Source organism: Antechinus flavipes, chromosome 4 (assembly GCF_016432865.1).
Source record: "Antechinus flavipes isolate AdamAnt ecotype Samford, QLD, Australia chromosome 4, AdamAnt_v2, whole genome shotgun sequence".
Taxonomy (NCBI): Eukaryota; Metazoa; Chordata; class Mammalia; order Dasyuromorphia; family Dasyuridae; genus Antechinus; species Antechinus flavipes.
Window position 1 is genome coordinate 477,030,824 of NC_067401.1, and position 24,273 is coordinate 477,055,096.

General features: G+C 46.3%; 1 protein-coding gene across 4 annotated transcripts in view; it reads left to right on the forward strand.

Annotated features, from left to right (window-relative positions):
* Window positions 1-24,053, forward strand: part of SPATA6 (spermatogenesis associated 6) — a 127,245-nt gene extending 103,192 nt beyond the window's left edge. For all 4 annotated transcript variants that reach the window (XM_051999735.1, XM_051999736.1, XM_051999737.1 and 1 more), the window contains 2 exons: window positions 16,816-16,907; window positions 23,815-24,053. In XM_051999735.1, the coding sequence (XP_051855695.1) occupies window positions 16,816-16,907; window positions 23,815-23,989 (267 nt within the window). In that variant the 3' untranslated portion in view covers window positions 23,990-24,053. The remainder of the gene's footprint in view (window positions 1-16,815; window positions 16,908-23,814) is intronic.
* The last annotated feature ends 220 nt before the right edge of the window (window positions 24,054-24,273 follow it).

A 24,273-nucleotide genomic window follows, 5' to 3' on the forward strand; every position in this document is an offset into this window, starting at 1 on the left:
TTCACGGGCTCCTTGTAGCTCCGGGATCAGACCCAACATTGCGTTGAGCTTCTGAAGCCCCGCGTTTTCTCTCCTCGTGTACTCGGTCGCCCAGCCTGTATGTTTGCCCTGGCAGCGCCCCATGCCCGCAGGCCCTTCTTCTGGGCTCTTCCTCCTGCCTTCCTCCAGGACTCCCTCCACCCCCCCCTGCTGCGGGCCCCCTGCGGGACCTCCTGGATCACCTTCCATGAATGTTTCCTGGGGACCTGGGGCGGGCCCCCATTAGAGTGTGAGCTTCCCAAAGGCCGGGCCGAGGCTTTTGCCTTTCTTTGCTAGCCCTGGGGGTGGCACGTAGGGTCTCACAGGGCCATGTGCTGGTGGGAAATGGGAGGACTCAAAAAGTGGGAGTGCTCCCTGAGGCTTTCCCCTGGGGCTCCCGTGGGCGCCGCTTGGGTCTGTCTCGGCCTGACGCTCACCTGGGCATCGCGCCTGCGTCTGTTCTTTCCCCAGACACCGGGAGCGCCAGCCATGAAAGCAAAGGCCATATCTCAGCCAGCCTGGGACCGGGCCTGAGGGGAGGCAGCTGGGGGCTGAATGGTCTGACCTCCTGAGACTGGCCCCAGGACACGCTTGAGCCCCCGTGGGCCCCCCCCGCCCGCCCTCACTGGGGCCCTGGGCCGGCCCCCCTTCTCCGCCTGTCCCACGGGGCAGTCGCTCCGCAGCCACCAAACTTGTATCTGAAGTGATGGGTGTGGACGTTCCGTCTCTGTTGTCCCCACTTTGGGGGCCCGGGCTCCTAGGCTGGCCGAGAACCGGGCCCCGAGGCCTCGGGACGTTATGGACCATTCTCCTCCTCTTCCCAGCGATCCTGAACTCCCAGCTTCTGTGTTCAGCTCCCGTGCTCTGCCCCTCCTCTCTGCTAACTCTGACCCTAAATCTCTTCCTTTCGTCTTTCACGGCTCCCCGAGACCCGGCCTCCCTCCCTGGCCTCCGTTCCCAGTATTGCTTGTTCCCGGTTCACTGCTCGAGGAGGTCGGGCTGCTCCCCCTGCGCCCCCACCTCCCTCAGGCCCCTCTGAGCGGCCCAGCCCAGAGCCTTCCCCACGGGGCGGGGCCGCCCTCCTCCCCAGCTCCTGCCCCCCTGGTCGGGGCCTTCGGGGCTCCCCAACGTAATCCTTTCCCGTGACCTCTGTCCCGCCGTGGCCAGGGCTTCGCCCTCCGGATCCGCTGCCTTCTCCACCTGGGCCCCTTTGGTGGCCAGGTCAGCCCTGACCCCGGCTCCTCTGCCCTTCCCCAGCCCCGAGTGACCGGCTCCTTCCGGTGCCCTCCCCTACTTAAGGGCTCCTGCTGACGGAGCCCACTCTCCACTGTGTCACGTGGCACAACCGGCCCTTCGCCCGCAGTGGGCTTCCCCCTTCCTCAGTGAGAACCTCCTGGGTCACTGAAGAACAAACAGAAACAAGAATGAGGCCGTTGTCTGAAGACTTCCACTGCCCCCCCCCCCCAACAGATGGACTGTCACTTCTGTCCTCAGGCGAGGACCTTTCTCCTTGTCTCCCCACACGCCCAGCTTCCGTTCTCCGGCTCTCCCCCTTCTTTGCCCCTCTCCTCCCCACAAGCTGCTGCTGCCTGCCCCCCACTGCCTCTGGGTCCTCCCCTCGCAGCCGGGCTGCCGGTCCTCAGGCTCTCCGAGGGCCCCGGCTCCTCAGGGCCGCCCCTGCCAGCCCCCTCCCCCGGGGCTCCCCGCTCTGCTCCTGCTCTCCCCTCCCCTCGCAGCTGGGCTGCCGGCCCCTCAGGCTCTCCAAGGACCCCAGTCTCCTCAGGGCCGCCCCTGCCAGCCCCCTCCCCCGGGGCTCCCTGCTCTGCTCCTGCTCTCCCCTCCCCTCCTAGCAGGGCTGCTGGCCCCTCAGGCTCTCCAAGGACCCCAGTCTCTCAGGGCCGCCTCTGCCAGCCCCCTCCCCCGGGGCTCCTGCTCTCCCCTCCCCTCCCAGCCCGGCTGCCGGCCCCTCAGGCTCTCCAAGGGCCCCAGTCTCCTCAGGGCCGCCCCTGCCAGCCCCCTCCCCCGGGGCTCCCTGCTCTGCTCCTGCTCTCCCCTCCCCTCCATCTCCTGAGCTGGACCTCCGCCCAGGCTCTTCTCTCTCTGCTTCGGGCGATCTCGTTGGTTCTTGTGATTTTCACTAAAACCTCTGTGCTGATGATTCTCAGAGCTGAGCCCCGGCCTCCAGTCTGGCTCCCCCCTGCCACCTTTGGAATGGCCCCAGTGCCATCTTCCCCCTGGTAACATAGGGTTTCTTCACGATCCTCCCCTCACTAAGCAGTCCCCTGCCATGTCCTGAGATTTGACCTTTGTAGCTCAGTCCCCCTTTGCCCTCCCCCAAGGCCCCCCTCCAAAGGGGTCACCTCCCTCCTGGACGACCCCGGTACCTGCTGGGAGGTCTGCCCTCCCCTGTGTCTCCGTGCTCCCTCACGGTGTGAGGTGCTCCCTCAGCCGGCACAGACCGGGACCCGGTGCCAAACCAGCCTCAGACCTCTACGAGCTGGGCGCAATCGTGGTCAAGCCATTTTAGCGCTGTCTGCCTCGGTTTCCTCATCTGTGAAATGCAGACCCTCAGGGTGGTTGTGAGGACCGAGTGAGGTAACAAACGTAAAGGACGCGGCCCGGCGCTGGGAGAGTTCTGTACAAATATTAGCTTTTGTCATTATTGTCGTCACCCCTATATCACGGATCTAGAAACGTCACCACCGCGCTCCAGTCCGGGTTCCCCAGCACCTCTGGAAGCAACTATGAGACCATCCTCTGAAATTCAAAGCCCTCGCTAACTCGGCGCCCTGCCCCTGCCCAGGCTTCTCACCCCTGCCTCCCCCTCCTGTGCTCTGGGAGCCGGGCATGGGCTTTCTCGGGCCTCCTCCTGACATCTGGCCATTGTCTGCCCTTCCTCCTCATCCCTGCCTCCTGCTTCCTTCGCGGCCCAGCTACACTCCCTCCTTCTGCAGGAAGCCTTTCCCAGTCCGGCCCAATGCTTTCCCTCTGACGACCATTTTCAGTCTTTTCCTGTTTATCCGCTTCCTTCGCAGCGGTCTGCGGGCTGCCGCTCCTCCCCCATTGCACGGTGAGCTCTGGTGGGCCAGGATGGCCTTTTGCCTTTCCTCGCATCCCCAGCACTTAACGCAGCCCCTGGCACATAGTAGGCACTTCATAAATATTTATTGCCTGACTAACTGTTTACATTGGAAAGGGTTAAGCTTTTTCCATTATATGTAATATCTTTTCCTCCTTATCGGCTTATATTTTACTGCTTCTGAATCTTAGCTCTGACAAGCAATGAGTTGATTTTAGCTGACTCAGGAATTGCTCCTATGCTAATAATAAGTCTTTCCTTCCCATTAAAATGGAAGCTCTCCTATTCTTTATGATGTCATTTGTTGCTTGGCCTGGAAAGTGCCTGCAGTTTCTCTTCTCCAAGCGAGTGTGGAGGAGCCGGGGCGTGAGGTTTCTGTGCTAGCTCCAGACTCCCCTGAAGCTTTCCCTCATCCTTCTCCCCTTCCTCACTTTTTTGTCATCTTTGTACCGAGACCACCTAGCTCGGGAGCATGCGCTGGTTGGATTTGGAGACTTGTATTAGAATCCTTTACAGAAGTTTTCTCCCGTTTCATCCTTAACCACCACTTGGGCGCGTCAGCCAAGAATCATCTTCATGGCGGTCTTTGTGCACAGAGGATTGGGATAGGCCTCAGACTGGAGTTTACAAAACCCTCGGTGGGGTCGGCACTTCTCAGCAGCTTATCCTCTGGGAGAGCAGCCGGGGCACTGAAGGCAGGACCTTCCCTGGTCCCCAGGCCAGCTTGCCCCCACAATGACACCCAGCTTCTGACAGAGACCCCTTCTTCATGTTCTTTTGTAAGGGCGAGAGCGAAGGGGCAGGAAATGCTTCTCGGTGAAGAGGGAACGTTCATCCACTCTGCTCTCCTGCCTTCTAGGCAAGCATCGGGCAGGTTACCGAGTCCTCCTAAAATGAGGGAATGAGATGTTTGCAAAAGCCTTTGTAAACCTGGGTGCTCTATAAATGCCCAGCCATTATTATATTACTGCAGAACGTGATGGGCAAATATCCCACAAAATGCAAACCTGGGTGCTCTATAAATGCCCAACCATTACTATATTACTGCAGAACATGATGGGCAAATATCCCACAAAATGCAAACCTGGGTGCTCTATAAATGCCCAACCATTATCATATTATGCAGAACGTGATGGGCAAATATCCCACAGAATGCAAACCTGGGTGCTCTATAAATGCCCAACCATTATCATATTATGCAGAACGTGATGGGCAAATATCCCACAGAATGCAAACCTGGGTGCTCTATAAATGCCCAACCATTATCATATTATGCAGAACGTGATGGGCAAATATCCCTCAAAATGCAAACCTGGGTGCTCTATAAATGCCCAACCATTATCATATTATGCAGAACGTGATGGGCACATATCCCTCAAAATGCAAACCTGGATGCTCTATAAATGCCCAACCATTATCATATTATGCAGAACGTGATGGGCACATATCCCTCAAAATGCAAACCTGGGTGCTCTATAAATGCCCAGCCATTATTATATTACCGCAGAATGTGATGGGCAAATATCCCACAAAATGCAAACCTGGATGCTCTATAAATGCCCAACCATTACTATATTACTGCAGAATGGGCAAATATCCCACAGAATGTTGCCTTCGATGTGCAGTGAAGCTTGCTCCGCCAGCCACTCTCTTTACTCTTCCAAGGATCACCCATGAGCCATTCTGCCATTTCCCTGAAACTCCCTCCTCTCTCCTGGTTTCATTTGGAGCAAGAATATTACAAAGAAGAGGATGCAGCCTTCACGGCCATACAGCCATTCATTGTTCTTTGGACAAGGATCTCAGTGGCAATGATAAAAAAAAAAAATAACATTTTGAGGTGGTGCGCAGACCGTGCTATGTTTAGCATTCACTTCTCTGCCATTGAGATGGTAGGAGAGGGTCCCCCAGCACACAAGGTGCCTCTTTGGGATCGCCAGGGACCAGCCTTTCAAAAGAAACTCTTGGCTGTCTGCTCTCATCAAAGCCCTCTTTCCAGGCTGGGCAAACTTCCAGAACCTCATTTCTTGTAGAGATGGGCCCAGTGTCCCAGAGATTCATACAGTGGGGGGACTGCACGAGGGGAGGAAGGCTTCGGGGAGGCTTCTTTGCTTAATTCTGTCGCTCTGTAGCCCACCTTGCTACTTGTTGAGCCCTCATTAGCCACGCCCCTTCAGTGGGCCAAGGGAAGCTGGGTTCAGCCCTATCTAGGGCAAGGAGAGGGAGTTCCTTTGGCCAGAGCCGTGCGCCTACTACCATCTGTACCTTTGACTTTTCTAAAGCTGGCAATAAAACACATTAACCCTTTCATTTGCTTTTTCAACCCATCACCTCCCAGCAGCCGCCTTGCAAATTATACTGAAGCAGGAGAGAGAATGTGGGACAGTATGCAAGGAGATGCGTCCCTAGTCTCTCACCTCTTCATGGCTTTCTGAGATCTTCTGCCAAATGGACCTCAAGACCCCCATTGGAGATCAGCCATTTCACGGGGACTGGGGTAGGAGGATGTGGTGTGGGCCCGGCGTGCTCCCTTTTCTGGGCCAACAGAGCCTGATGAGGCCTTTTAAAATTCGTGACATTTGTCTTTTTATCATTATGAACTTGACAAACATCAATAAACACCAACATTTCTCTGTAACGAAGAACAGACAAAGCACCGAACTTCACAGAGCCCTGGAGTTGGCTTTTGATATTTCAAAATTACTGTGGCAGAGCCAGTGCTGCCCAGCTTAGGTCCCTCTCCGAACTCCTTTTGGCTTCCTTGGTTTATTTTTAATGACCCATTAAGGAGCTTATTTCTCTCCTTTTTAAAATTTTCCCTATTACTACCCTCCGGTTCCTGCCACAACTCTCCCCGAACCAATTTAAAAATAAGAGGCTGCCTTTCTCATAAATAAGCAGTGCAGCCCGCGCACTGGCCGCATCTGCACATGTAAGCCTCGGGTCGGAGTGGTCTCTCACCAGGAGTTGTGGCTGTCACTGCTGAGTCCCGTGTGGGGGCAGGTCGCTGGCCTCCCGGAGCTGGACGACCTTTCTGGGCCAGCGCCTTTCTCCCAGGCCTCCACTTCTGGAACCGCTCCCGTACTTAGACCCGTCGGGCTGCTGTTTCTTGCTCCAGAGCTCCTGTATTTGATCCTTCTGGAGCAGGCCAGGATTCGTGCCATCACTCGTGCTCAGATGGGTCTGTACAGTGGGGCTTGAGGACCCCAAAGCCGTTGGGATTCCTGGACAGTGCCCCCATTTTCTCAGATGCCTCCCGTTCTCCTGTTCGACGCAGAGCCCGGCTCCTGGCCGTCTGTGGTATCGGTTCAAAGTGGGCTTCCCCCTCACTAAAGAAATGGGGAGTGGGAGGGCCCTGAATGTACGTCCAGCTGCGTCCTTGTCGTGTGGTGCTGAGTGAATCGCTCTCCTCCTCTGGGCCTCAGTCTCCCCACCTGTGGTTCTCTCATTCTCTCCCTGCCGGCTCTCAGACCTAGTAATCCTGTGACTTGCCTTCGTTCTAATTGTTCCTGCCTCGGAAAATTCTTCTCTGTGACTGAGCCCAAGCTGCTTTTCCGCAGAGCTTGGGAGGGGTGGGCAGCCCTGGCATGGGCGGTAGCACCCAGCGCTCTGTCCACGTGGTTTGTTTTCAGGGTGGACGTATCTTGGGTCAGTTTCCTCTGACTTTGAAATGCACTTGAGATGACAAAGTAACGTTATGAGAGCTGGGAGTCCCTGATGAATGTTTACCTGGCTTGCACCAGAGCCAGCGATTCCAGATCACTTGAGTTTGAATGCTCAGCCACAAGTACAAAATAAATGGATTAGTCATTCTTCTGAAGAGCTGAGGAGGCCAGGTGGTTTTCGTTTTCCAGAGTGTGCTTTTTCAGAACCCATTTTATTGATTTCATTAGGAAATCGTTGGCAAAGATCACTTTTATTAGATCATCTTTAAAAACAAACCAATGCTTATTTCTATAGAATAGTAAGCTTAGTGGACCTTTACATAGTACTCTCTAGCCATTCTATACAATTCAATGGGCATTCATTAATCGCTTGCTGTGTGTAAGTTCTCGCAGTCCACTAAATACTAGGACCCGGACACAACCAAAACTGTCTCTTCCTCTGGTGTCACGTCTGAAGAAGTCTTTGTCCCTGAAAGGGAGTGGAGGGTCAGAGAAGTCCCTCTGTAGGGGGTCATCCACTCCTCCCCCTTGCCCAGTCCCCCTGCATCTCTATTCTCTGTTCTGTGCTACAAGAAATCTCTGCAGTCGTGCTCAGTCCCTGTCAGAGACCATCACCCTGAGTTATGGTGGCAGCCAGAGGAGCTGCTAAGCCAGAGAACTGAGGAGCAGAGGGAGTTGACAGGATACTAGGATAAGATCTTAAGTCAATAAATTCGCAGGAAAAACAACATCAGCAGAAGGAAATGTGGGCTCCAGATCTAGCAAACAAGGTGAAGCATCATGAACAAATAAAGCAAATTGAAGAAAAATGATCCCTCACGTGATAAGATGGAGGACTCTGTGGAATGGAGGAGGATTTGGAACCACGACATGCTGTGCCCGAGTAACTTTTTTATGTTTTAAAATCAATTTTAAACTTTTTAAAAGATATTTCCATATTTATCATGTTGTACAAGAAAAATCAAACCAAAAGAGAAAAAGCCACAAGAAAGAAAGAGCCAACAAAGGCAAAAATACTATGCTTTGATCCACATTCCGTTTTTTTCTCTGAATGCAGATGATTTTCTTTTCTTTTTTTTTTTTAACCCATGCCAGGGTAATTTTTTACAGCATTATCCCTTGCACTCACTTCTGTTCTGATTTTTCCCCTCCCTCCCTCCACCCCCTCCCCTAGATGTCAAGCAGTCCTTTACATGTTAAATAGGTTACAGTATATCCTAGATACAATATATATGTGCAGAACTGAACAGTTCTCTTGTTGCACAGGGAGAATTGGATTCAGAAGGGAGAAATAACCCGGGAAGAAAAACAAAAATGCAAGCAGTTTCCATTGATTTCCCAGTGTCCTTTCTTTGTGTGTAGCTGCTTCTATCCATCCTTGATCAACTGAAACTGAATTAGCTCTCTTTATCAAAGAGATCCACTTCCATCAGAATACATCCTCAAACAGTATCGTTGTTGAGGTATATAATGATCTCTTGGTTCTGCTCATTTCACTCAGCATCAGTTCATGTAAGTCTCGCCAGTCCTCTCTGTATTCATCCGAATGCAGATGATTTTCTATTCCAAGTCTATTGGAATCATCTTGAATCACCTCATTGTTGAGAAAAGCCAAGTCCATCACAGTTGATTATTACATAGCTTTGTTGTTACTTGTACAATGTTTTCTTGGTTCTGCTCACTTTCCTCAGTATCAGTTCATGTAAATCTTTCTAGGCTTTTTAAAAATCAGCCTCATTGTCATTTCCTATAGAACAATAAAACCATTGGGTTCCTCTACCATAACTTATTCAGCCATTCTCCAATTGATGGACATCCATTCAATTTCTGATTTCTTGCCACTATCAAAAGAATGGTTACAAATGTGAATCTTTTTTTTCCTCTTTTATGATCTCTTTGGGATACAGACCCAATATATGACACTGCTGGATCAAAGGGTGTGCACAGTCTGATAGCCCTTTGAGCATAATTCCAAATTGCTCTCCAGAATGGCTGTATCAGTTCACAGCTCCACCAATAATGCATTAGTATCCCAGTATCCCATATTTCTTCCAATATTTATCATTATCTTTTCCTGTCATCTTAACCAATCTGAGAGGTGTGAAGTGGGACCTCAGAGTTGTCTCAATTTACATTTCTCTAATCAATAGTGATATAGAGCATTTTTTTTCATATGACTATAAATGACTTTAATTTTTTCATCTGAAAATTGTCTGTTCATATCCTGTGATCATTTATGAATTGGGGAATAATTTGTATTCTTATAAATTTGACTTGGTTCTTTATATATTTTAGAAATGAGGTCTTTTTCAAAAATACTGCCTGCAAAAATTGTTTCCCAGTTTTCTGCTTCCTTTCTAATCTTGGCTGCATTGTTCCTGAGTAATTTAAAAGAGAAATGAGAATTATGAGAACAGAATTTATGGTCTGCCTTAACAGCATAAATAATGGCAATCTGCAATGGCAAGCTTCACCAAAGAAACAAAAGAGAGAATGATAGATTAGGAATGCAAATACACAGATGTGAAGGGCAACTTAGAAGAAGTGAAGCAGAAAGCAATAACTTTTTAAAAATAGGCTCACTATGTAAAGAAAACATATTGATTTCAAAGACACAGTGTGTAGAAATAACCTTGGAATCATAGCTTTCCCAGAAGACTCTGACAAGATAAAAAAAAAACCCTTAAAATCATAATGGACAAAATGATACAAGAAAACTGCCCAGAATTTTTGAACATGGAAAAAGAAACTGCTGATTGAAATAATCCACAAATTCTCTTCAGGAAAACAAAATTTCAAACTCCAAGACATATACATAGTGATTAAATTTAACAATTCAGTTCAGAAATAAATTCTGCCAGAAATCGGAAGAAAGACCTTCAAATACAAAAGTAAGGAAATTAAAATAGCACAAGACTTTTGTTCCCCTGCCAGAAAATGCAGAAGTGAATAGAATTATATTCTGAAGGGCAATGGAGCTCAAGACACAGTTCAGGATGGCCTATCCAACATGTCTGAGCTTAACCATAAATGGAAAAGAAAAGATGAGTGTTCCATAATAAAGAAGCACTAGAAACATTCTTGGAATAAAAACCAGATCTGAAGAGATGATTCATTTCTCGAACACCCCAAGCTGCAGGACAGGGGAATAAACGCAACAGCGAGGGACAGCAATAGCACCAGAACGACACCAGAGATACCACTGAGAGATTTTTTCCTAATGTACACAAGGAGATGGGAATGAAGGCTGAAGTAAGATGTAGATCACAATTAAGAGACAGGTTGGGGGCATTATGGACAGACTGTTACAGAACTGTCTACAGGTAAATCAGTGTTATTTGTGGAAGGTACATGAAAGTGGGGGTGGGGAACAGGGGGGATGGAAGGAAGGGTGTGATGTGCCTAGGAACGAGGGAAAGGTGATCCCTACCATTTATGAACCCAGGAAGGAGCAGGTAACCAGAGGGAAGGTTGCATAATCAGGGTCGTGCAGGTGGGGGGCGGCGTCCTCTCTGTCACCTGCAGGAATTGGTGGTGGTCTGGGAATGAGGCACAATGGAATAGGTTATCTGTGGCCCACACGCCAAGGAGAGACCAGAATGGCCACCTTGGAAGTTTGGATTGCTTGAGAAGTACCGAGAAGAGAGAAACTACTTATAAACGTCATGAACCAGAGAATGAGGATCTAGAGTAGAGAGAATAAATTAAAAACACAGGACAGAGAGGACAGCTAGAAAAACCTCTCTGAAAAGGGACACAAAAAATAAAATTTAAAACATGAACAAAACCCGTTGAAGGGGAGAAAAGGAAAAGGCAATCTATCTGACTGAGAGAGGCAAAAAAGGAGAAAGCTATAAATAGGAAGAAAAAGGAACAAACAAAACCTTCAAGTCAAGGGTAGCGAATGGAAAAGCTGATAAGGATTAAAGAGCTAGTGGGAATAGGGCCATCTTCATAACGAATGGGCTAAACTAACTGAAGGAAAATAATACTGTGTTTATAATAAAAGAGGGGAAAATCATATTGTGAGAAAAAACAATATTAGAACCAAATGGAGGACAAAATAAACTTGATTCTCATATACTTACATATGAATGGATTAAAAAGCACAGTATAATCAAAAAGAGGGACAGTTTGGATAAGAAAACAAAAGCCTACAATCTATTGCTTACCAAAGCACATGAAAAAAAGACATGCATGAAATGAAACTGAAGATAGGGAGGAAAATTATTATGCATCAAATCTAAAAAAATTAAAATACAAAAAGCAAAAACATGCTTTCTGACAAAGCAAAAACAGTCAGATAATTTAAAGGCACAAACAAGGAAACAACTTCATGTTGGAAGGAACTATGAGCAACAAACCAATATCTTTAACAAACTTATATGCTTCAAATTCTTTAGCATCAGCATTTATGAAGGAAACATTAATTGAGCTATGAGAAGCCATAACCATAACACAGAAGTGACAGATTTCAATATCCCTCTAGCAATTTGGATAAGTCTAACTGATAGACCAGAGAAAATATAGAACTAAACAAATTTGCTGGAGTGTTAAAGGACTTATAGTCAATGTTGAAAATTATCTTTACATATATTTGGAAAAATAAAATAATATAGAGGAGGACATTGACCACTCATTATAGTAGAGAGATATTGTAAATAAATGTAGAAGTAGTTAATAAATCTTTTATAGACCGTAGTGCAAAATAGTCATGGTTCAGGAACTATGGACAAAAGACAATCCCAAATGGAGACTTAACAATAATGAGGGTGTCAGAGAACAAATCATAGACAATAATGTGGAAGAAAATGATAATGATGAACCAATATTCCAAAACTTCTAGGGATGCAGATAAAGCAGTTCTCAGAGAGGGGAGGAGGGGAAGTCACATCCCTATAAACAGAGATGAATGAAATAAAAAGAGAGATTAATGAACTTAAGATGCACATGAAAAAGTTAGAAAGCCAACAAATAAACTTAAAAATGAGAGATAATTTGAGGAGAAACATAGAAATAATAAAACTAAAAATAGAGTCTTTGAAAAGATTAATAAAATTGACAATTGTTTAGCAAATATATTAAAAAGAGAGCAGAAAGTCAAGTCAATGAAATAGCATATGAGTGAGATGAAATCCCAACAAAACCAGAATCAAAAAGAATAATTGAAACATATACCTGATTACATGCTAACAAAACTGAAAACATAAAAAATAGAGGAATAGCTTTAAAAATGTAAAATACTCAGAACTATCCAAAGAACAAATAAATAAAAGATCTTAAATAATCCAACCTCAAAAAAAAAGGAAATAAATTTAGCTGAAAAGGAACTGTCAGGAAAAATAAAGTTATTTGATCCTGATGAATTCACAAGAGAATTCTAGCAATTTTTTTGATAATAAAAAACGCCCATATTATCAAATTATTCTTGAAAGCTAAGAAACAATACTACCAGAATTCTTTTATCCTAGCACCTAAACTGGGAAAGCATAAAACTCAGGAGGAAAACTCTAGGCCAAAATGATTAATGAATATTAATTCAAACATTTTAAAAAGAATCCTGTCAATGAGACTATATGGCATTTTATCCAAGAAATCATTCATTATGACCACATGAGCTTAATACCAGGAACAAGAAGATGGTTCGACACTAGGAAAACAGTCAATAAAGTAAATCATATTAAAAGCCAAAACATTTAAAAACCACACAGTCATCTCAATGGATGCATAAAAACCCTTGACAACATATCACTCTTTTGTGCTAAGACCCTATTAAGTATAGGCATTGAAGGACCTTTTTTTTGATACAATGAAAAACGTATTAAAAATAGAAGGCAAGCATCCTAAGCAATGAGGATATACTAGAACCTCTTCCAATAAATAGAAGAGCCAAAGAAGGATGCTTTCTCTCTGTTGTTTGCTATAGGTCTAGCAACTTGACGCAGCCTCCCCGGCTTAAATCCAGTTCACGGCCATGTCATGGCATCGGGTCCCTGATGGACCTGGTAGTCTTTGAGAACAAAGGACCACCACTGACAGCAGCAGGTCTGGAAATGCCAACAATAGCAATAAGATGATAATTTAAGATTTTACAAATAGGTAAAATATAGATAAAACTATCCTATTTGCTAATGAAAAAATGGCATACTTGAAAAATTCTAAGGAATCAGCAAATTAATTGAGACAATAGCTTCAACAGAATTGTAGGCTACAAAATAAATCCTTAAAAATCAATAGCATTTCAACATAACAATAAAAAACCCAAGAAGCAACAAAAGGAGAATACTATTCAAAAATAACCATAAAGTTCGTAAAATACCTACCAAGGCACACAAAAAAATGTATAGATACAATCACAAACTTAATTAGCTGAAGGAATATTCAATGTTTAGGGCTAGGCAATACCAATATAATAAAAATGACAATACTTCCAAAGTTAATTTGTATTTTATTGCTATGCCAATCGAATCTCTCAGGGTTTATGCTATAGAACTTGATAAAATAACAAAATTCACTTGGAAAAACTTGAGATCTAGAATGTCCATGGAAATGACTAAAAGAAATAGGGATAAAAGGGGAATATCATTCATAGCCTCAAACGATGCTATAAAACAGCCATCATTAAAACTGTTTGGTACTGCTCCTGGTTAAAAAAAAAAAATAGATCAGTGAAACATGGAAAAATCCTAAACAATAGCCCAAGGTTTGATAAAAAAAGAAAACATGTTACCTAGAAAAAATAATCCTTATTTAATAAAAACTGCTGGGAAACTTGGAAAGCATTCTGGCAAAAATTTAGGCTAGTCTTAACATATCACACTACATTCCATAATACTGCCTGCTGATAGCTGGGAGAAGTTTATGATCTGCTTCTTTTATTAAAAATCATACTGCAAAAAATTAGAAGAGGAACAGATCACATACCTCTCACAGCTCTCAGATATATATTTTAAAATATATTTTTATTTCATTAAATATTTCACAATTACATGTAAAAGTTAACATCCATTTTTTTAAATTTTGAATTCCAGATTTGCTCCTTTCTGCTCCTATCCAATCTCTTGAGAAGGTGAGCGATATTAATTATACATGTGAAGTCATGCAAAAGATATGTCCATATTAGCTAAATTGCAAAAGAAAACAGACAAAACAAGAAAAATGAGGTTAAAAAAGTATACTTCAATTAATCTACAAAGTTTATCAGCTCTCTCTCTCTCTCTGGAGATGAATAGGATTTTTCATCATGGGTCCTTTGGAATTGTCCTGGATCACTGTCATGATTACAGTAGCTGTCTTTCTCAGTTGACCATAGGGAACATAACAAATAAGAGATAGAGGCAATTGTAAAATATAAAATAGATCACTTAAACTGAAAAGCTTCTGCACAGACAAAATTAATGCACCTATGATAAAGGAAAATGCTCAAATGGAGAAAAAAATAAATTTTTCTGATAAAGGTTTAATATCTAAGTTATATAAACAATTTATGCATACATATACGTGTGTGTATATCTATCTATCTATCTATCTATCTATCTATATCTATCTATCTATCTATATATATATATATATATAAATTAATTCCCCAGTAGAGCAGGAATTAAAGGATATGAACAATTTTCGAAAGAATTTCAAAGGATTCACAACCACAATCAAAACAAGGTTTCACCTTATACCCTGAATATTAGCAAAGATTGGAAAAAATTATTAGTGTTGGAAGAGTTGTCAAACCATAGGCCCAATAATACATTTTGTTGGAGATGTGAATTAGTAGAATCCTTCTGAAGAGATTATTTTGAATTATGCAAATGAAGTGACTAAAATGTCTATACTCTTTGAACTAGAAATTCTATTGCTGGACCAATACCCAAAGGAAGACATTAACAACAAAAAATTCCCTATATTTACACCAAAATTTTGATAGCAACACTTTTTTGATGAGCATCTATTGGGGAATGGCTAAACAAATTGTCAAATAAAAATTTTATGGAATATTGTTGTAAGAAATGGTGGATGTGATGACTATAGAGAAGCATAGAGAGATCTGTATGGACTAATTCCAGTCTAGGAATAAACAGACCCAAGAAAACCATATACTCAGTAACTACCACGATGTAGATGGAAAGAATGACACTCCAAAAAATCAAAAGTTAATGTAACAAATTATCAGGCTCAGTCAGGCAGTATTGTGGAATGTAGTGTGATATGTTAGACTAGCCTAAATTTTTGCCAGAATGCTTTTCAGTGGGGACTCCTCTCCCCATCTCATCCCTTCATAGAAGTGAGGGATCCACAGATATTACACATCACATTCTTTTTAACTTTTTTTTTAGTGTGTAAGTTTCTCTTTTTTAAAATACTTTTTATTATATGGGATGATGTTGGGAGGGGCAGGAAGATGTAAAAACCAGAAAACATCAATGAAAGCTTTACAAAAGAATTCATGATGGAGAAATGGTGTCAGCCGTACCCCCTCCCATACCCACTTTCCTCATCTCTGTAAAGTCCTCGGGATGAAGGTCTCCTATTGGTTGCTATCGTAGGTGTCCTATCGTGACGCTGCAGTAACTCCGGGTCTCCTGGCTGTGAGTCCCGGTGACCTCCTTATTCTGTGGGATTCTTCTCAGGGCACTTGCACGCACCTTCGGTAGGAGAGCCATCCAGCACACAGGAGCCTTCTCCTGGTATTCTTGATTGTTCATGGATCCAAGAGCAATGCTCAGTGACCAGTTATCCCTTGTGCTCCCTGTCTTTAATAATGTGGTTCTTAGGACTAATCAGAAGGTACTGGAATCTGTGGTATATTTGTAGAAAGCAGGAAAGAGAAACAGAGCTTCCTAGTGGGGTTGGAGGCTGCTTTGTTCTATTTGGTTCCGAAACATAGAATGTCAGGCCCGGATGGACCTGTTGGGAACCTGAAGCGTTACAGTGGAAGGCAAAGCCAGCATTCACACCCAGGTGTGATCAGAAGGTTGTACTTGGGAAACTTGTCCAAGTCCATCTATTTTGCTGACACAGGAACATGGACCCTAGATTTATCAATGGATTGAACTCAAGGAACTGAAGTTCCACAGTGATGAGAGTGGCCATTCTGTGCCTGGAAGATCACAGGGAAGGAGGTCCCGCCGGTGTCCGGGCCCCAGGGTGGAGAAGAGCTGAGACTTGGGAAGGAGGTCTAGAGAAAGGCAGTTTTCCATAGGCAAATATTTGCCAGCGTTACACTTTGTGAGGCACTGGGAGTTTGAACGCTGAGCCGGGCCCCCAGCATCTGAGCCCATTTCAGGGCAGCGAGCTCAGGCAGGAGGAGGATGCCTGCTGTCCCAGAGGACAAAGACAGAGCCGGAGTCGGGAGCCACTTTGTCACCTTGGGATGGACCTCTTCACGCTGTGAATCCGGGTCGGACCCCACAAGGCATTCTGTTTAACCTTCTGAGTCTGCAGATGGAGCCGTTTTCCAAGAGGACTCTCCCCCTGGACCTTGGAACGTCCCCTTAATCACCAGTCGCACCAAGGGGGTCAGACGCTCAGGACAAGCCGGAACACTTCCCCTTTGGTCCAATTGCCCAGATGCAATCCGGAGCCCGGGGCAGCTGTGGCTTACGTGGCTGAGACTCATACTCTCAGGTTTCCTTGGGCCAAGCTGAGGCTGAGCGGGCGAGCTCCTAAGGTTTGGAGCCGGAGGGGCCCAGTCCAGCTGGGTCATTGTGTAGATTGGAAAATCCAGTCCCAGAGTGGGAAAGCGCTTCATGCAAAGTCACCAGTGCAATAAGTAGCAGTCGTGATCTGAACCCAGGTCTTCTGACTTAAAATCCAGTACTCTTCCTACCACACTCCCTTCCATCACAGAGCTTGTGAACTCTTACCAAAAAAACAAAAAAACAAAACTGTTAGCAAGATCCCACTGAGGTTCATTAAACCAAATGGTAAGTACGTGGCGATGTGGCTTTTTCTTCTCCTTTGTCAAGAAATCAAAACATTTAGATAAAATGTTATGAAATGAAAGCTGTTTCCAAAGGGAGAAAACTAACCCAGTGATTTCTTGAATTCTTTCAGGATGAGACAGACCAGGAAAAAGATGAGGAGCTGGACCTGAAAAGAAGTTTTTCATATAAAGACTCCGTCTGTGATAGTGATCCAGAATACAGGTACGGAGGCCTGGCTGTGCGGACGAAGGGATGGAAGCCGCTGCGCGGTTTAAGCTGCTCTTGGGGGAGGAGAGGGAGCCTCCCAAGCTCCCTGGGGATTTTCTGACCCCTGTAAGGCAGACACAGGTGGCACGGTAACGGGCTTTTCTAAGAGTTCTTTGCAGATTTTGTGGATTCTTCCCTTCGCACCGTTGTGGAGAGCAGTGTGTGTGTGGCTGCCCTACAGACCTTTGTTTTCAGAACTCACTCGGTGACAAAAATGTTCTCTAGTTAAAGATCAGTTTGCATAATTTTGGCCCAAGAGAAAAACATGTTTTCTAAAGTGTCAGTTCTCTTTTTCCATCTCTACACTTGAGAAATGGTACTGTTATTCATCAGTCTGGTCTTGGCTCTCTGTGACCCCATCTGGGGTTTTCCTGGGAGAAATACTGAGGGGCTTGGCCACTTCCTTCTCCAGCTTATGAGGAAACTGAGGCAAGTCGGGTTAAGTGACTTGCTCAGGCAAGGAAGCTGCTCTGGGCTTGGGGCGGCGCTGGCCCTCAGGATCGCCTTTCCCAGCGTGCACCGAGGCTGAGCGCAGGCCGCCACAGAAGCCAGGCCATTCTTGTTGGGGGGGGCTCTCTGCCCGCCATGCCCTCCGGCCCGCTCCGCGCAGCCTTCTCGTGCCATTCTGTGCACAGCTTTCAGGCAAGAGGACCCAGTTTTCTCTTAGCTGGTTCCTTGTAGTTCCCCCTTTGTTGTCACATGTCTCGGGAGGAGAAGGAGGGGTTGGAGAAAGCAGAACTTGGGCCCAGTGCCGTCCGGTCCTGGTCCCTAAGTCATTCAGGAGGGTCTTGTGGCCGACTTCAGCAAATGTCTCTTTCCCAAACACATCAAAATGCAATTACGGACCAGCCGGCTGCATAGGTAGTCAGCGGGTGCCCTCAGGGACCTCTGGGTGCCGAGTGGTGGCCCCAGTACTGGTGGGGTTCGCCCCCTGCCCCGGCACACGATTGGGCAGGCACATGGGCCAAGTTCGGTAAAGATCCATAGGATAACCGCCTCAGGATTCGTTAGTAAGTTGTGATTACCTATAATATCTCGTAGCTGCGAAGTTGCAGCCTTCCAAAATCACATCTTGCCATTAGGTAATTATGTGTTTTGTACGTCTTTTTTATTTAATTTTTTAAAGTTATGAAGCATTTATTTTTCCTCCCACTCATTGAGAAGGAAAATAACCCCACACTTCTAACAGATCAGTCTGGCACGATACCCTCTTCCTCGGGCTCTTCCTTTTCCGCTCTCCGGACTCGGCCCCCGAGAATCGGTCTCCGCCCGGCTCTGCGCTCTTCCCTCGGCCTCAGTTCAGACCTTCTCGGCTTTTTCTGAAGCCATCTCCGGCTCACTTCTGACAGCCAGTAGCAGGGTCTCCCCAGCCAGATGCCAGGCCTAGGGTGCCCGTTCTGCCTTAGGGCCGCAGGGCGGCCTCCTTGGAGAGCTCGGAGATGTTGTTGCCCGACCACGTTTGTGCTGCCAGAGGATGGTGGGAAAGGTGGGAAGCCCATCCAGTGGCCTGGGTCCCCAGACCCTCCCAGCCTTCCCAGCTCTCTTCCCAGCCCAGGAGTCACTGGGGCTCAGGAGGCGAGGGGCCTTGGACAGCTGCAGGGAGCCGGAGGCCGGGATCGCACCCCTGCTGCCGGCCTGACCCCCACCCCCCGCTGCCCATCTGACCCCCACCCCCACTGCCCGCCTGTCCCTCCCCCCCGCTGCCCACCTGACCCCCCCTGCTGCCCGCCTGACTCCCCCTTGCTGCCCGCCTGACCACCCCCCTACTGCCCGCCTGACCCCCGTCCCCCACTGCCGGCCTGACCCCCGCCCCCCCACTGCCGGCCTGACCCCCGCCCCCCGCTGCCCGCCTGACCCCTGCCCTCTGCTGCCTACCTGCCCCCTGCCCCCTGCTGCCTGCCTGACCCCCGCCCCCCGCTGCCCGTCTGACGCCCTGCCCGTGGGCCACCAAACCTCAGGCCTCTCGTTTCTTGCTGTGCCTGTCCCTTCAGGGAGGAGGACAGTCGGGGAGGAGCAGGGCTTCCGTCCCTGCCAGGCAGCTTCAGAGGGGAGAGGAGGAGTGACGGGGGGCTCTCTGGGTCAGGCTTGCCACTCGTCCCCAGCCCAGGCCGATGGATGCAGCATCTTCCCCTGGTGGGCCGGGAGGGCCCGCTGAACCCCTTAATAAAATGAGGGTGCTGGCCTGACTGCCCCTGAGTCCCAGGAGCCAAACTAGTGGAAGTTTCACAAAGGGAAGGGGGAGACAGCTTTGAAGAGTCCTTGATCATGGCCTCCTGAGACAGAGAACGCCCCATTTTTAATTAGACTGATAAATTGCGAGGAGCTTTTACAAGGCATTAATGACAGCTGGTGGAGAGCTGAGACTGAAACTCCTGCGGAGCACGTCCTCGGGCCAGATAGTCGGGGGGGGCCTCTTTAGATCCCAGACCCGTGAGGCCGGCCCCGCTCTGGCAACAGCCCGGGGTGCCTGGATGCGTCAAACCAGAGCGAATGATGTCAGACCGGAGAGTGAGGAGTATAAACCCGAGCCGGGGGCTGCCCAAGGACCGGAGGCCTGGGTCCTCCCTGTCTCTTTTATTCTTGTGGGTCAGTGATTTCTCGTTCTGCTCACACGAGGGCCAGGCAGTACTCGGGCCAAGAGCCGGCCGTGCCTCTGGCCAAGGGACTCTTCATGTGATGGAATCCCCCAGCTTCAAAAATGTGACTTTACCTTCAGATCCACGCTGCCTCCTCTGGCCCGGCCACCCCCTCAGCTGGGAGCTCCGAGTTCCTACAACATCTTCCTAACTAGTCCCTTCGCCTCAGTTTCCTCATCTATAAATTGGCCTACGAGGCTTTCATTACTGATCTCTCGTGAAAAGCCTCGACAATCCACAAATGCTGTAAATCTGTGAGCGAGCGTCACCCGAGACATTCACAGTTCTCACTGTCCTTTATTCCGGAGATATTTCATCATTTTGTTTTCCCAAATTCCAGAGAAATAATTTTTAGCATTGGGTTTTTGAAATGTTGAGTTCCAAATTCAAATCCCCTCTCCTCATTATTGCGTGCAATCACGCAAAACCTATTTCCATATAAACCTATTGCATAACACAAATGCCCCCCCAATAAAAGCAACAAGAAAAATAAAGTTTTTAAAAGTATGCTTCAGTCTGCATTCAGACTCCATCAGTTCTCTCTCTGGAGGTCGACAACAGTTCTCATCACAAATCCTTCAGAATCATCTGGGATTATTGTATTGCCGAAAATAGAGAAATTACTTGCAGTTGATCATCATCCGATATTGCTGTTCCAACTATCATACGATATTGTATACAGTGTTCTTTGGGTTCCCTCATTTCACTTCGCATCAGTTCATAAATATCTTCACAGGTGTTTCTGAAAGCATCCTGCTCCTCATTTATTATAGAACAATAGTATTCTATCACCATCATATACCATACCATACACAATCAACCATTCGCCGGTTGTTGGGCCTCCCCTCGATTTATAAGTCTTTGCCACCACAAAAAGAGCTTCCAGAAATATTTTTGTAGATATATAGATCTTTTATAAAAAATCTCTTTGGGATACAGAACTAGTACTGGCGTTGCTGGGTCAAAGGGTACGTATGGTTTTCTGACCCTTTGGGAATAGTTCCAAATTTCGCTCCAGAATAGTTGGATCCACCATTAGCGAATTAGTGCCTCATCTGTCCCACAATCCCCTCTGACATTTACTATTTTCTTGTCATATTAGCCAATCTGATAAGTGTGAGTCGGTACCTCAGAGTTGTTTTAATTTGTGTTTCTCAAAACAAAAGTTTTTTTTTTAATTTTTAATTAATTTAAAACCTAAATAGAAAAATAGACAAAGAAAAAAGTTGTCATGTGCATAGCAGTTCATAAGAGAGGTATGAGTTAAAAATATCCATTTCAAGAAAGCCTATATAATAAATAGTATAGATTGTATTCAGAGCTGTCTATCTTTTCTTGGCTTCCTTGTAGAGTTTTTTGGTTCTCTGCTGTGAACTTTTTTATTCCCATTTCCTCCCTCAATTCCCTCAAGAAGACTGCAATTGAGCATGGATATGTGTGTGTTATACATACATACAGTGCATATATATTAACACATATATGTACATATATATATATATAGTCATACACATATATACATTCAAATATATATCAGGCTGTATTATGCCTGATACAGAGATAGATTTCTCTGAAGGTGGATAACGTTCTTCTTCATTATTTCAAGTCTTTCCATATTTTTCTAAATCCACCAACTTATTTCCTACACCCCAGCAATATTCCAACCTTTTACTATCTACTTATTTTAAAATAGTTTAAAACAATATTGATTAATATGGCCAACAGACAGTGTAGTTTACTAATTTTTCTCTTTTGGTTAAATCTAGTTGTCTGAGATCAATGATTACTATCCTTCTTTTTTTCTAATGAATCCTACTCCAGATCATTATTATTTTTGTGTTTATCTCTTATTTCCTATCCCTCCGGCCTCTTCTGCTTTACTTCTATGAGCTATCTTGCCTTCCTAATACTTAACCTATCCCACCTCCAAGGATCTTCTCTTATCCTCTCCCCCAATCCTTTCCTTCCCTCTTTATCCTATAAATAAATAAATATATTTATAATAAACAATAAATAATTATAATAAATATAAATAAATATAAAGAGAAATACTCTTATATTCCCATCCCTTATCCTATTTCTTCCCCTTATTTCTTTATAAATTTAGAATACTTGTATATCCTTCTAGATATCTATATCTGTGTATTGTTTCCTCTTTAACCCAGTCCAGGTTCCAGTTCTCCTCCCCAGTCTAATTCCTCTGTATCACTTCTTGCTCTCGCCCCTCATTCATATAACACAATTACTCTTTTTACCTTTTCCTCCACAGTTTTGCTTTTTAAAATCACATCATGTTCAACTGTACCCCAAACTTTCTTTTGAACGACTCAATTACTAATGACAATCTTAGAATATGGTTTACATTTCCACATATGAAATAAAGTTTTTTCTTACTGAGTCCCTTGAAATTAAAATATCTTTGATTGTTTATCTTAAATTGTTCTTGGATCCAATTTTCTATTAAGTCTAGGCCTTTTTGCAACAAAATCCTGAAAGTCTGGCAGTTCATTAGATAGCCATTTTTTTTTCATTCAGGATTATGCTTAATTTTGTTGGATTATGATGTTTTTCGTGATTCTTTTTGCTCTTCAATATATAGTCTTCCAGCATTTGTGGTCTTTTAAGGTAGCCGCTGCTAGGTCTTGTATGAGTCTAGTTGTGACTCCATTGTATTTGATTTTTTCCCTTGTTGCTCATGTTTTCTCCGTCTGGGAGCTTGGGAATTTGATGCTGCTCCTGTAAGCTTTCCTCACAGGATCCTCTTCAGGTTGTGATTATGGATTTTTTCTATTTCTGGTTTTCATTCTTTTTCTAATAGTTCTGGATGATTGTCTAATTACTATATTATTGTATTAAGATTCTCTGTTTTTGGAAGCTTTCGGGTGGTCCAGTTATTCTTATTGCTCTTCTGATCTGTTCTCCGGGTCTGTTGTTTTTTTATGAGATGTCTCACATTGTCTTCTATTTTTTCATTTTCTTTTATTATTTCTTAGTCTCCTAAGTTCACTGGCTCCCTCTTTTCCAATTCTAGTTTTCAAGGAGTCATTTCTTCTTTAAGATTTTTGGGTTAACTTTCTTTTCAGAATCTTCTTGTTTTTCTTGAATTTCTTTTGAGTGTTTTTCTGCATCTCATTTGATTTTTAAAGTCTTTTTTAAGTTCTGTGAATTCTTTTGAGGCAGCTGACCATTAGCATTACTCTTTGGGGCAGCTGAGGATTTTTTACTTCAATATCCTGCTCTGAAGATGAGCCCCGATTTTCTCTATTCCCATAGCAACTTTCTGTGGTGGGTTTTTCCTCCTTTGGCTGCTTGCTATTACTTTATTTTGAGTAAATTATGGCGGATGGTGCCTCTGACGCGAGGTCCTCCTCCAGTTCTCCCTCTGGCCTGCAACGGACAGCCCAGGTGCCTGAAGCCAGCAGTGTCTCTGGCGGGTCCCCCTCGCCCAGGCCCAGCCGCTCCTTATCTGCAGAGGGTCCTGGGTGCCCCCCAGCTCAGCAGCCCCCTCCCACCCTTCCTGGGGAATCCCCCGGCTGGGGCCCTCCCTCTGGCTTAGCCCTGGGACTGGCCGCTGGTGCTTCCGCAGAATGAGCCTGGAGTGGTTGCTCTTCACCAGGGCTTCAGACCTTCTGTCCCCGAGGACCGCGGTTCTGCCCGACTTTGTTTTCACTACTCTGTGTTTGCCCTGAGCTGGTTTGTGGGGAAGGGCTGGAGAGCCTGGAATTTTCTGACCTATTCTGCTATCTCCCAGAATCCTCTCTCATCAGTAGTGATTCAGGGAGTCCCCCGCTCCTAAAAGGTGACTCCCTCCCCCTAAGCCCTGCGGCTCCTGGCTGCCTGGCGGGCCCTTTGGGGGGGGGCTGGGCGTTGGCAGCGGGCCCCCATCGTTGTCCTCCCTCAGACCGGCAGAGTCACGGCCCCTGACCTTCCACCAGCCCCCCTTGTCCTTGGTTCCCTGCGGGCATTTTCTGGGCTCGTGTCCCGGTGTCGGACCAGTAAGTGCCGGCTGGGGCCGTGATTAGCACTTTCGGAGCACAGTCCCGCAGGGAGACGCCGTTATCCTGCCCGCGTCGTGGCTGAGGGGCCGGGAGCCGGTCAGTGACTTGCTGGGGTCCCCCAGCCCCAGGAACCCGAGGCGGCTCACTCTAACCCCCCCAGGCCCGGGGCCCCTCTAAGGGTCCCGAAGCTCTGGGTGACGGCTCTGCGCGTCTCTCCCCTTCTTTTGGCAGTTCCGTATATAGGCCACATCCCTTGGTCCACTTGGATAATGGCGAGTACTGGTCCAACCGAGCAGCAGCATATAAAGGAAAGTCCCATCGAGGCAACTTTGAGAACAGCATGGACAAGATCTATAGGAACTTGTACAGGAAAGCCTGTGGTTCCAGCACACAGGAGAGCTTCTAACACCCCTGCCACCCACTGTACTTGTCCGTGCCCGCTTCTCAATGAAATCTGTTACTATAACCAATTTCTGTGTCTGTTTTCTGCCTGCCCACGGCACCTCCTCAGCCGGGCGTCGGGGGGGGGGGCTGCTGGCAGCTGGGCAGTGAGCCCCCCGCGGGCGGTGCAACAGCCGGGGCGCAGGAGAAGACTCCAGGTAAGCCGTGAGGACCCTGGGCCCTGTCCTAGCCTGAGGCGCTTCGAGGCGCCCTGATCACATCCCGCCTGTCTGACGCAGCCCTCCCCCT